At 45.4% G+C, this 13917-nt stretch overlaps 1 protein-coding gene and 1 long non-coding RNA gene across 20 annotated transcripts in view; one reads left to right on the top strand and one right to left on the bottom strand.

The window, feature by feature from the left end:
* The window catches only part of dlgap2a (discs, large (Drosophila) homolog-associated protein 2a), a 625248-nt gene that overhangs the window by 25828 nt on the left and 585503 nt on the right, over positions 1–13917 (top strand). For 9 of the 19 annotated variants that reach the window (XM_069885180.1, XM_069885191.1, XM_069885173.1 and 6 more), the window contains 2 exons: positions 4877–4943; positions 7834–8048. The exons of 1 other annotated variant lie outside the window; for it this stretch is intronic. In XM_069885180.1, coding sequence (XP_069741281.1) covers positions 7970–8048 — 79 coding nt within the window. In that variant the 5' untranslated portion in view covers positions 4877–4943; positions 7834–7969. 9 more of the 19 variants (XM_069885188.1, XM_069885186.1, XM_069885181.1 and 6 more) reach the window with 3 other exon arrangements.
* On the bottom strand, positions 9940–12198 carry LOC138736161 (uncharacterized). Its single transcript, XR_011340121.1, has 2 exons — positions 10840–12198; positions 9940–10226 (listed from the first exon to the last, which is right to left on the bottom strand). It is a non-coding gene; the product is annotated as an uncharacterized lncRNA (long non-coding RNA).

Below are 13917 nucleotides of genomic sequence, written 5' to 3' on the forward strand. Positions count from 1 at the left end.
TTAGGGGGCTATCACAAGTGCTGCAAAGATGGGGCAGAAAGGTTCGACAGCGAGATCTGGAAACTGAAGTGCCTCCGCTGCATGCCCACACAGGTTCAGGGGCACCTTCATCCATGACCTTGCAAAATGGGCCGTCGTCGTTATGGAGATGCCGTGCAGCTGGGTGTGGTCATGGCAACAACAATTAGACCAGATTTAACAGAGCTCATCATGTAAGCTGAGGTTTTAACGACCCAGCTGGATCATCCCTGTTTCCAGTTCCTTCCACACCAGCACCTGGGTAATGGCAAGGCCCAGTGGTAGAGGCAACTGGTGCTTGTGGACAAACCAACCACTGCCTTTTCCTGAACAACCGTCTCTCTGGTAAACCATACCTCATCGATTTGGGCATGGAGATATTGGTTGTGTGACAGAGTATATAGAATATAGAGATATGTTTTTGGGAGATAAATTGGGAAAGGTTTGTGAGACTAGTCACATACAAACACTTTAAAACAGATCTTGTTTGAAATACTGGAGCTCTGCTAATGCTAGACATATTGGGGCTTCAGAACTTTTGCAAGAGCTTTGGAGAGTGCTCAAGTGTCTTTACAAAAAGCAACAGATGAAAGATCTTGTCGGAGCCGCATTCTGTCTGGAGTAGAGGTTGCTGTTCTAAGAGGGTTATGTGGTTTTGCAAGTAGCGAGAGTAAAACAGGCTTTCTCTTTTTCTCTTTGAGAGAGAGAGAGAGCGAGAGAGAGAGAGAGAGAGAGAGATCATTCTACAGTGTTACAACCAGCAGAGGCAGCTGGGACTGGAACAGGACAAGTTGGCAAGCTTGTGGAAAGCCCCATTTTGGAAGATGGCCTTGTCAAAGCCCTTGTGGTTCATGCAAGAGGAGAGAACTGGCTGTCTAATGTTTAACTTGGAATAAGAGAAATGTAAAGGAACTCTGTGGTGACCTGAAAGAAAGAGGTTATCATCTGGAGAACCCTAAAGGGGCTAGTTTAGTCAGCAAGACACTGGAGTGGCTGGTGGAAGTATGCCAGTTGTGGATGTTCTGGAACAACAAATCTCTCTCTAAAAACCGACAAGAACCTTCCTAAGTGATAACCATTTGTTTAAGTAACCATTTGTCTTGGTGAATGTCTATTACTGGTGGGTTTTGGGATCCTCTGGGCTTGTAACAGTTGTCCTTCCCATTCTCCCTAACCCAGAATGTGTTTTTGCTATTGCGAGCAATTCAAGCCCACAGACATTTGGCTGGAGGCCAGTCATACTAGATTTCATTCTCCAGTGAATTTCCAAATGTTTCCAAACCTATTGTCGGTGCAAATTTTCTTTCTCATTTTTCCCTGCTGATGGATCTAAAAAAAAATTGCCGTTTATTAGACTGCTGCACACATGCACAGGGGAACTGTATTCGTCGCCCCACAACAGCCATCACTCACCTAACCAGTATCCAGCCCAGTGCCTTCCCATACCAAGAGTTGCTCAAGCTGTTCTCTCTCCTGCTTCCTCCTTCACACCACCACAGCCACGTCCAACACACAGTGATCCAACACCTGCAGACCTCCTGTTTTGGTCCATAATCGTAGGCTACCCTGAATCGCCACAAGATAGTGAAGGCTGCGTTCGATCATATGGAGGAGCTGGAGATCATCCAACGATCTGACAGCTGCTGGGTGTCACCCGCTTTATATGGTCCTGATAAAGTCTCCAGGAGATTGGTGGAGGTGTGGAGATTACTGTGCCATGAATAACATCACCATTCCTGACCGACAAAGCATCCCACATTTGCAAGATTACCAAATCCCGGTCAAGTCTGCAGTTCCCAGTGTTTACTCCTTTCAGTATGTTTGAATTTCACCAGAAGCCGTTTGGTTTGCGTAACAGAGATCAATCACTACAGCAATTCATGAACCACCCTCTCTAGCCTTGATTCGGACTTTGCTTCCATATATGATGTTCTGGTAGAAAGCACCAGCAAAGTGGAGCACATGAACCATCACATACGGGATTGTAATCAACCTGGGTAAATGCATTTTTGGTGCCAGTGAACTCATCTTTTTGGGACATTGTGTGACGCAGGAGAGCATCTGGCCAGAGGAGACAAAGATCTGGAAAATTTGCCGAATTCATTCAACCAGTTACAATGTTTTTTGGGGATGATGAATTTCTACCGCCATTCTCTATGTAATTCTTCCACATGCCTCCTCCCACTGACCCACCTCCTCACAGGGTTGAGAAAATCAATTTCCAAGAAACCTTTATGTTAATGTGAGGATATGCTAATGGCCTCCATCATTGTGAAGAGAACTCTTGTCGATGTCACTATGCAGATCCACCAGAGGCCCAAAGACCTACACTGGCCACATCAGTGTAATTAGCTGCCCTTTGTCATGTAGGAGAAACTTGCAAGATGGCGCCGAGAACAATTTTTGATTCAATGAGGTTGGACTTTGGATCACAGTGAGTCGAGTGTTACAAGTGAGAAGTGTTGAACAGGAGCTGGCCTGAGCTGATACTGTGGAGAACTCATCTGCTGAAGAACAGAGGTTTGGGCACAGCCTAGAGGAGGAGGTCGATCCGCTTTGTGTCGTTGTGGGGTTGCAGCTTTTAAGACTCTTCGGGTCAATGTCGTGGGTGTCCGCTGGCGGGGGTCAAGAGGAGAGGCTGTAGTGGCAGAGTTGGAGGTGGCATCTGGTTGTGACTCGAGTGCGGAGCTGTGACTGGTTCGGAGGTCTTGGGATGCGTTGCTCTGGGCCTTGTGGCGAGCTTCAGGTTCAGGGGCCTAGGGATGCCAACACCAATGTGACAAGCAGCTACTATGGTCTGTGTGCCAGCTGACTTACTATGTTCCGCACATGCCTTGTTTCGACACGACGCCATTCACCATCCATGTCAGCAAGCATATGATGGCCCTTATCAAGTCATCCAACACCAGCCTAAAAGTATCATGATCTCTTTGGTATGGAAAGATTGACACTGTATCGACCGTTTAAAGCCAGCATATGTCGTGAATCAGCTGACCACAGCAGCCACTAACTCCGCGAAGACCCCAGCCCTTCCTGTCAACCACCTTCCACGTGTCCGTACCAGGCGAGATCAGGCCAGACTGTCAACCTGCCAGACTGTTATGTGGATGGGGGGAAGGGTCTGACACGGGAGTATAAACACACCTGCGCGGGCCAAGGAGGCGAGAGCAGGGACAGCATTGCAGTCACGTGGGAAGCTGGGAGTTAGAGAGGAGGAGGAGGCTTGAATCGAGTTGTGCTAAATAAAGAAGACGCAACGTTGCTTGCTGACTGTTTGACCCTTTATTTTTGCAGCGAGATATAGCAGTTTCTACAATGATTGACCAAGCTGAACCCCTACTCCTGGTGTAATCTCTTGAACCACATATTCATCTACCATAATTTCCCATTCCTGCCTCAATGGCATGTGGCACAGGGATGATTACCTTTCTGCTTTTCAACTTGCTTCCTAACTCCCTCTATTCCCGCTTCAGTACTTCATCCCTTTTCCCATCTATGTCGTTGGTAGCAACATGCACCATGACGTCTGGCTGCTCACCCTCCCGCTTGAGAATGCCATGGACTCATTCTGAGACACTGGGAGGCAATATACCATTCGGGAGTCTTGATCTTGTTCATAGAACTTCTTATCTATTAATTCACTATTGCTCTTCTCTCCCCCTACATTTTTGCCAAAGAACCAAACACTGTGCCAGAGACCTGACGACTCTGACTTCCCTGGTAGATCGGTTCCCTCCCCCCCAACATCATCAAAACCAGTAAACCTATTGTTGAGGGGAACGGCGACAGGAGTGGTCTGCACTGACTGCCTATTTCCCTTCCCTCTAACAGTCACCTGATTACCCAACACTTGCCTCTTGGGTGTGACTATTTCCTTACAGCTTCTATCACCCCCTCTGCCTCAATGATCAGGTGTTCATCCATCTCCAGCTTCAGTACAGAAGGTGGGAGGTCATGTTGCAGTGGTATAAGATGTTGGTGAGGCCCCATTTGGAGTATGATGTTCAGCGTTAGTCACCGTGCTGCAAGAAGGACGTTGATACACGAAGATGTTGCCAAGACTGGGGGCCTGAGCTACAGGGACAGGTTGAGCAGGCCAGGGCTTTATTCCTTGGAGCAGAGGATGAAGAATGATCACATAGAGGAGAACAAAATCAGGGGAGGAATAGATTGGGTGAACACAGAAAGTATTTTGCCTAGAGTAGGGGAATCAGTAACCAGAGGACATAGGTTTAAGATAAAAGGGGAGAGACTTAACAGTAATCTGAGAGGTAACTTTGCTTATACAGAGGATTGTGGGTGTATGGAGCGGGCCGCTGGAGGAGGTGTTTGCTATGGCAATGTTTCAATAAATTGGAAAGATATGTTAATACCCAAAAATGCTGGAGAAATGTATCAGGTCCCACAGCGTCCATAGGAGGCAAAGATATGTAAGTAATGTTTCGGGCCAGAGTTTATTAACTGCCATCACAGCATCTGCAGACTTTCTTGTATCATTGGACGGATACATGGATAGGTTTAGAGGGACATGGGCCAAACTCAGGCAGGTGGGACTAGTGTGGATGGGACATTTTGGTTGGTGTGGGCGTGTTGGGCCAAAGTGCCTGTTTCCATGCTGCCTGAGTCTGTGACTCCATGACTCACTCAGCCCCAATGAAGACTCAGCCCCAAATTCACATTCCTATCCACCCATTCACTGATGTGATGCTGTGAAATGGCTCAGCTTTCAGTTATGGCTAAACGGTGATGACCAGTTCTCCCAAGCACACTGCACACTTCTCCTTCAATCGTGTGAAGGATAGGGTTTCCCTACGTTCCATTAGATCTGATGATTTGCTGTTTAATTTGTTTCCACAAGCATTAGGAAGAATGTCAAGGACAATGCCTTCAATACTGAAGTGCACGGAAGATTCCAGCAATTCAAGGTAGGACATTGTGCAGTGGAACTCGGCACACTCATGTGCAAACTTTCTGTCCAAACTTTCTGGAATGGAAATGGTCATCCAGTCTGTTCACACTCATGTGCAAGGCACCAAGGCCATTGTTTCCGGAATGGAAGTTGTGGCACCATCCAACCTTTCCAGAATGGAGGTTATTACCAGTCACTCTCGCTCGTGTACAAGGCACCAAGTTCAGTGTTTCAGAATGGAAGTCATCACCCAATCTGCTCGCACTGCTGTGCTCAATCCAACCTTTGTGGAATGGAGGTCATCACCCAATTGTTCACACTCAAGTTCATGAAAGGTTCACTCTCTGGCAGACCAGCTGCAAATGCAGCATCTGCTGGCCTGTGTCCCAGCAGAACAGGCAGTGGTCACCTTGTGCGAGCACACACTGCACCCGTGAAGACTCAGAGCTATGCTCATGGCTCCAGTACATACAGTGACTGGTTTGACTGGGGCCATGCTCTTTTCTCCAACCAGTTGCAAGTGTGAGACACTGCTCTCCATGAGCGGACACAGTTGTCTCTTCCTGGCTCTCTGTCAGTGTCTTGGTGCTACCGTGGCTGGTGATATGGTGTTGATCATGGTCTAGAACTGCATAGCCACCAGCTCGGAGGTCATGGAGACATGCTGCCATTTGACCTAACCAGTCTGCATTCCTTTGACCCATCCATTGACACTAATTCCAGTTTATTATCGCCCTCAGTCCCATTAACTCCAACTCCCCACACTGTTCTCACGATGCACTTTAGTAATTTACCTCGACAAATCATGTCTAAACCTGCAGAGCTTTGGGATGCGGCAGAAGAACAGAGCACTCAGAAGAAGCCCATCCTATCTCAGGGAGGACGTGCAAACTCCACCCAGACAGCACCCAAGGATTGATCGATACTGGCCCTCTTGAGCTGTGAGGCAAAGCTCTACCTCCTGCAACATGGCCTCCAAAATATTTAGTTATTTGCACGTGATCGCTGTGATTCGTACATCTCCAAGTCTATTTAGTTTTTCAGAATATTGGGTTACCATTCCAATTTCTTCACTATTTCTCTGAACAAGAGGGTCAATTGGCATCAACAAAGGGTTATCTTTCTGTTTTGAGATGTTTCCTCTGGGTGCTCCAGTTTCCTTCCATGCGCAGATGGGGTGAGAAGATTATTTGGTAATGAATGTATTTGGGCGGGGTGGGCTCGTGGGCTGGAAGGGACTGCTACCCTGAATTAAATCAAAATTAATAATTTGTGGCTTTCAAAGATTTTGATAATTTACCAATGTTTCCCTAGCTAACACAATATGAAATGTTATTTGGACTGGAAGGAAGACAGGCATGGCCTAATCTAATTGTTTTGCTACTGCACTGACATTTAGTTCTTTTTATCATGGAAAGTTGAACGGAAGTTCAAAATCTTCAATTTCTGGAATTATCAAAACATGTAGTGAGGGATTGTTTCACAGATAACCTCTTCTGCACATCAGAATCAGAATTTGTTGTCATGGACAAGTCATGAAATTTGGGGTTTGCTGCAGCATCATAGGGCAAACATTTATAACCACCTTATAACATTACTCTATAAAAAAAATTAAAAATGCACGTAAAGTAAGGCAGGGTCTTTGGTTCATTGATTATTCGGGAATCTGAGGGCAGCGGGGAAGAAGCTGTCCTTGTGCCGCTGAGTGCTCATCTTTAGGCTCCAGTACCTTTTCCCCAATGGGAGCAGAGAGAAGAGGGCATGGCCTGGGTGGTGAGGGGTCCTTGAGGATAGAGGCTTTTTTAAGACATCACCTCATGAAGATGTCCTCGATGGGGTGAGGTCTGGTGCCAGTGATGTCGCAGGCCGAGTTAACAACCACCAGGCTGTCGATTTATACTGCAATGACTGACATTCTTCACAAGGCAATATCATTTATCTCTTAAATTTAAAATGCATTACCTGTTCCTGGTTGTTCACTCTTTAATTTTCTATAATACATTTGTTTGACATATTCAGGTTATTATGAAAAGCAATTTGTGATATTTTAAATACTTTAAACTTGCTTTGCATTTGGAGGAAGATATGATCTTTTGGTCTGGAGCTGAATGTAAATAACATCCCACTAAAGGCTGCTGACTGAAGCAAAATAAGGGTCAGCGTGAAGATATTGAAAACTTTTACGCAACTGGTAAACAAGCATTGGTTTAAGTGCAAAGACAAAGTCTCCCGAAGCTCGAGGTTGATCAGGAACAAAGTGCCACCAGAGTATTAAGAGCTTAGAAGAAAATCCAATATTCTTATTGAAACCTTACCATTACAAAACAGTTATTGTAGAATCACAGAGTTAATAAATTTGGACTATTGCTCTTCAGTGATTCGCTTTGAGAAGACAAGGGTTTTATATTAGAGCATTAAGCAATGCAGGATATTATTATCTCCAAAACTAAAACCAGAAAGTAATGCTTGCAATAAATCATATGCCGACCAACTATTTTCACATCACAAGATGAAAATGGGGAATACAACTTGCATTTCAAAACAATATTTGATTTAATTCTCTGGAAAAACTGCAGGTAATTTGATTACAAATGGACACACTAAAACCTGACTCTGGTCTAACTACAGGGTCAGAGTATCAAACCGAATGAACTTTGCATGGTTAAATCTAATGGCCTGTGTATTTTCTGCAGCAGATTTCCACAAAGGCTGCGAAGAAATTTAGCCCACACAAAATTTGTGGAGCGGTGTAAATTGCAAAGTGAATGGTTTGTTTCTTTGGTAACAATGTTAATGATGGATCTTGTTGCGATGACTTCGTTGCATGGATGCATGCTTGGAAACCTTAAATCAGGTCTGGTGAAGGCAGCCCGCTGAGATTTTAAATGTACTTTGTGTGACTGCAGGAAGAATGGAAAGAGAAAAGGCTACTGATGGTGTGGTAGAGAGCCTTCCTAAAGGGGATTCGAAAACAAAAGTCAATCATCTAAAGGATCCAGAAGTGGAGCTACCCTGCTCATATTGACCAGGCTATTGGTGAAGATGCAATCTGTGATCAGTTGGCAGAATATTGTAAAACTGCTTAAGGGTGTTCCAAAGAACAAGTACAAAGAAAATTCATGTGAGTCCAGCAGTGATTGTTTTTGTGATTGATCACACAATGAAAATGCTCCTACCTTTCTTTTTGCCTTTAAACTGTTAAAAATCCAGAAATGACAACGTTAATGTTTTTTTTAAAATTGTTTTTAACATGGCCTTTTTGGTGGCTAGCACTAAGGAATGGATGGCAGGGGAAGTGGCAGAGTCAGGAGCACAGGCTCTTTGGCCCATCCAGTTCATGCCGACCACACTGGCATTCTGCGCTTGTCCCATCTGCCTGCACTTGATCCCTCTTATCCCTACATCTGTCTCAATGGAATTGTTCCCACTTCAACAGTTTTCTCTAGAAGCTTGTTCCAGACACAAATTGTTGAAGTGAAAATGTTACCCCTCAGGTCCCTCTCAAACCTCTCCTGTCTCATCTTAAACCGATGCCCTCCCATTCTGGAAACATCTACCCTCGGAAAAAGACTGTAAGCATTCACTTTATCCACAGTGCCCCCAAGCGTGGTCCCACCAACACCTTGTACAGCTGAATCATGAGGTCCTAACTTTTGTGGTCTACACCCCACTCAATGCAGGCCAGCGTGGCAAATGTCTTCTTCACCACCCTGTTCCCTTGACTTCAAGGAACGATGCACTTGTACGCCTTGGTCTCTCTGTCCTACAACACTCTCAAGGGTCCTGTCCCAATTTGACTAACCAAACTGCAACCCCTCACACTTGTCAGAAATAAATTCCATTTCCCCCTCCTTTTGGCCCACCTTCTCTACTGATCTAGATCCTGCTATAAACTTAAATACCCTACCTCACTGTCCTCTATAAACCAATAGTGGCATCATCTGAACATTTACTAATCGTGTCAGCTGGATTGTCATCCAAATTGTTAACATAGATAACTACCAGAGGACCCAGTACCGACCCCTGTGGCACACCATTGACATAGACCTCCAATCAGAAAAAAATTCCTCCATCCCCACTCTCTGCCTCCTTCTAGGGAGTCACTTTTGAATCTACTAAACCAGTTCACCTTGGGTTCCAATTGATCTAACCTTCCAGACTAACCTACCATGTGGAACCTTGTCAAATGCCTTGCTAAAGTTCACATTTACAATGTTGACTGGCGTGCCCACATCTTCATCACGACTCAAAAAACTCCATCAGATCTGTGTGACGTGATCTTCCATGCCACGGTTGGCGTGGCGGTTAGCCCGGTGCCTTTACAGCACCAGCAATTGGGACCGGGATTCGAAGCCTGCGCTGTCTGTGAGGAGTTTGTATGTTCTCCCCGTGTCTGCGTGGGTTTTCCCCGGGGGGCTCCAGCTTCCTCCCACATTCGGGGTTATCAGCTAATCAGGGTGTAAATTGGGCGGCACGGACTCGTGGGCTGAAATGGCCTGTATGTCTAAATTTAAATTTAAAAACTTTTTAAAAATCTTCCATCAGTCATTGACTGTCCTAATGTCAACAGATCCTGTCCTTCAGAATCCCCTCCAGTAACTCTCCCATCACTGACATCAGGCTGGGAGAAAAGTGGGTGAAAAGAAACAAGTTAAATTTTAAAAAGGTTTAATTTAAAAAGAGACATATTTGATTTTGGCACCTAGTTTTAACATTAATTAAAGCGGAGTCAGGTCTCTGATATTTTGCTCCATCTGTGCATTGAATGTCAACCCATCCTCTCCTTCCCTCTCACCTCGAGAAGTTCCCCATGCCAGTACTGCAGGTTTTTTAATTGCCCATCCCTCTGAACGACAGGTGAATTTGGATACCTGAACTTCACTTTCAGCCCTGACAATCTGCTCCAAGTTGAAATCATCTTGTCGAAAGTCCGGACTAGATTTTAGCTCATGTTTGAGATTGCACTGTTGATTTTCTACTCAAAATAGGAAAGGAATGGTTCAGCCGCCAAATAATTTAACGCTGTTTTTATTGACTTTTGTAAATCTGTTGCAATCAGCTTTTGCAAAAATGTACTGATCTGTTCTGCACAGTTGCCACTTTTATATGTTTCTAACAATTCAGAATATTTATCAAAATAGCAAAAGTTGCTCAGTAGTCATTGCCTTTTTTAGGAAGAACTTCATGCTTGCTGGGAGTTTATATGATAGGAAGATTTCTATCTGTCACCGTGTTGTTGCTCATTTCCAATCTTCTGCTCTGTGTGCAGTTTTGGATTGTCTCAGTTTTGCTCACCTCACTAGAGAAAAGATAAAACAAGAATGTTGCCAGGACGTGAGGAACTGAGTTACAGGGAAAGGATAAAGAGGTAGGAGTTTATTCCCTGGAGATTTGGTGAACGGGAGAGATTTGATAGAGGTATATAAAAGTATAAGGGGCAGAATAAATGCAAGCAGGCTTTTTCCACTGAGATTGGGTGAGTCAAGAACTAGAGGACATGGTTAAGGGTGAAAAATGAGATGTTTAGGGAGAACATTTGGGAGAACTTCTTAATGCAGAGAGTGGTGAGAGTGTGGAACAACCTGAAGCCAATTTTGACATTTAAGGGAAGATTAGATGGGTACATGGATGAGACAGGTATGGTCCGGTGCAAGTCAATATGACTAGGCAGAATAACAGTTTGGCACAGACAAGATGGGCTGAACGGCCTGTTTCTGTGCTGTAGTGTTTTAGCACAGAACAGTATGTGATCAATGGTCTGTGATCTATAGTTTTTAGTGAATGGTCTACGGTTCTGTGGTCTATGGTCTGTCGTCTGCAGTCTGTGATCTGTGGTTTATGGTGTATGGTCTATGGTCCCTGGACTCTGGTCTCAGGTCTGTGGCCTGATCTACAGGTAGATCCCTACTTACGATGGGGTTTCATTCCGGGACTTGCATCATAAATTGAAATGATCTTAAGTTGAAACGATAGTGCCCTCTACTGTTTTTTAAATTTTGTAGAGAGTGGTGCAGTGAATAAAGGACAACAAAAGTCATCTGTGAGCTGAACCAACAGAACTCTTTAATGGAATCTTTAGAAGAGTTAAAATAATTACAGTTGGCGTGCTATCACAATCACCCGATCTCTGAGGTCACGTATCTCCCAGAGTTCTTTGTACCCCCTGGCCACCGGGAACTCCTGATCCTGTGGGAGCCCGCAACTACGGACACCGGTTTGATAATGGGGTGGCACAGTTCACCATATAACCCCCCCCCCAACCTTCCTAGAACTGGGGTTCAGAGATAACACTGCAGTCTCACCTATACGGTTAAAACGGGCCGGTAGATGCCCCCTGCGCCCGGGGGCATGCCACCCAGACCGGCTGATCGAGGTCCACACATGCCAGCTTAAGGAGATCTGCCGAAACTGTTTCTTGCCTGCTGCTAATGTTCATAACAAACGCGGATCTGTCATTCCGAACCATTGGCGTCCTATGCACATCTCTGTACAGGAATGCATAATGACAGTCCTTGAGTTCAGGCAGAGACCCATGCTGAGTAGCTGGGTTAGGCATCAGTGTATACACATGTGAGTACTGAAGTGGGAGATTCTGCTGGCCCCATGCTGCTGGAATGAAATCCCTGGGACCGTTCGGGGGGGCTCCGTAAACCAATTTTGCAGAGGATGTAGCTAGATCTTTCTTCGGTGAGGTACAGATACCTAAAAGTACCTAAGGCAGTTCATCTATCCAATCTGGTCCATTAAGACATGCCATCATGCCATAAGAGCCATTTTCATATGATGGTGAAAATGTTCCACTGGATTGGGGATGATAAACCGTCGATCAATGCAGTTGGGTGCCCAGTAACTGTGTGATTGTGGACCATAACCTGGACGTAAACTGAGCTCCGCTGTCAGAGGAGATATGCATGGGTAGTCTGAAATGTGGTATCCAATTGACGATGAGGGCTCTCGCAGAAGCTGAGGCGGAGGTGTCGGAGAGCGAGACAACCTCTGGCTATCTCGTGAATCTGCCTGCTACTGTGAGTAGTGCCCTTGGGAGGGGGCAACAGGCCGACAATATCCATTTGGATGTGATCAAACCTGCTGAGCTACTGCCAAAGCCGTGTAGTCTACACCGGGAGCAGGTGAATGGATGGAAGCAGTGGTGGTGCGGGATAGCATAAATAGTGAGGTCCAAAATGTCATTTGGACTGTTGGGGTCTCCATTGCAGCGAGTGTTGCAGTAAAAAAAGGACAACAGAAGTTGTCTGTGAGTTGAACCAACAGAACCTTTGCAAGAGTTTAAATAATTACAGTTGGCGTGCTATCACAATCACCTGACCTCTGAAGTCATGCACCTCCCAGGGTTCTTTATGTCCCCCAACCACCAGGAACTCTGGTTTGATAATGGCATGGCACAATTCGGCACAGCTTAAATTTAATTTAAACGTTGAAAACCTGTTAAACAACACAATTTAAATTGAAAAAAAATTACTGCTCTGCACACTACCTTTTTTTTTAAATTTAAATTTTATTTAAACGGCGAAAACTTGGATGGGTGGGGGGCCTGGGAGAAGGCCGGCGGATGGGAACTTGGATGTGTGGGCGGCCGGTGCAAGGATCTGCGCTCGGGAGCTTGGATGCGTGGGCGGCTGGGGAAAGCATTACTGCGTTGCGTATCGCAAGTGTGGGGAAACATCGGAAGTAGAAATCGAAGGTACAGATTCTGACCATTGTAACTTTGAACTCCTGCAGGTCGGAACATCGTAAGTCAGGGTCTATCGATATGGTTTATGAAGGGTGTCACGAATGCTTTCCCTTTTTATTACCCTTCTGTTTCAAAGGAAGCAGATCCTTGAGTGGGGCAGCTTTCACACTTCCCATTGTTTTTAGGAGTTGACATCATCCTGCATTTCCCATTCAGGCTTGCGTCAATGTTTCATTCTTCAATTGTCTTTCATCCACTTTTGTGGGTTTGTACTTCCAGGTTTATTCCCCACATTGCTTGTCTCTTTGTTCTCTACTGTTTGCTTTGCTCCAATTTCGCCAAGTCATTCAACTACCTCACACCTCCCCCTCCCCCTCAACTTCATCAGTTGTCACTCTCTGTTTTTTAAAATAACATTTGCCATCCTCCAGACTTCTCCTGACCAGAGCGATGAGCCTGTCAAGGTCCCAACAAGTTCCTTCCCACCTTCCCACAATGTTCTGGAATTCACCTGGTCTGGACCTGGTGACTTATCCACCTTTATACAATCTAAGACTAGTGCTGATACAGACATGCCCTGGGGTATCTTCAGTTACCTTCCCTCTCCCCCCACTGCTGCCTACTGCTCCACAGAGAACGCATTCACAAAATTTTCATTTAAGATCTTCCCCATCTCTTTTGGCTCTACACTCTCCTGATCTATTCTTTCCTGCGTGACCATTTTGTTCCTATAAAGCTCACAGAATCGCTTTTAATTCTTCCTTACCCTGTCTGTCAAAGCTGTCTCATAACCCCTTTTCACCCTCCTCATCTCCCTCTTCCCTCTGCACCGATATCCCTTTTACTTCTCAAGGATTCCCTCAAACCTGTCTGCCTGTATCTGATATATGCCTCCTTTTCCTTTCTGATCTGTGCCCTGTATCCCTGGTTAAGCAGGATACCTTTACCTTGCCATCTCTGCCCATTACCCTCCTGGGAACATGCTGGTCCTAGACCTTCCTTATCAGAATCTTAAACCCCCTCCCATTGGACAGTCTCGCTTTTACTGTCTAACATCTGTGTCCAGTCAACTATTGCTAACACCTGCCAGATTGACCTTGCCCCAGTTTAGGATTCTAACCTGAGGACCAGTGTTGTCCTTTTCCATGACTATCTTAAAGTTGATTGAATTGTGGTCACTGGCCCCAAAGTGGTTCCTGACCGATACCTCGGCTACCTGACCAGTATGAAGTTCCCTTGTTGTCCTATCCATGTTGCTGGGGATTGTTCTCCTGGACACACTTCACAAAGATCTCCC

Source organism: Narcine bancroftii, chromosome 6, assembly GCF_036971445.1.
Source record: "Narcine bancroftii isolate sNarBan1 chromosome 6, sNarBan1.hap1, whole genome shotgun sequence".
Taxonomy (NCBI): Eukaryota; Metazoa; Chordata; class Chondrichthyes; order Torpediniformes; family Narcinidae; genus Narcine; species Narcine bancroftii.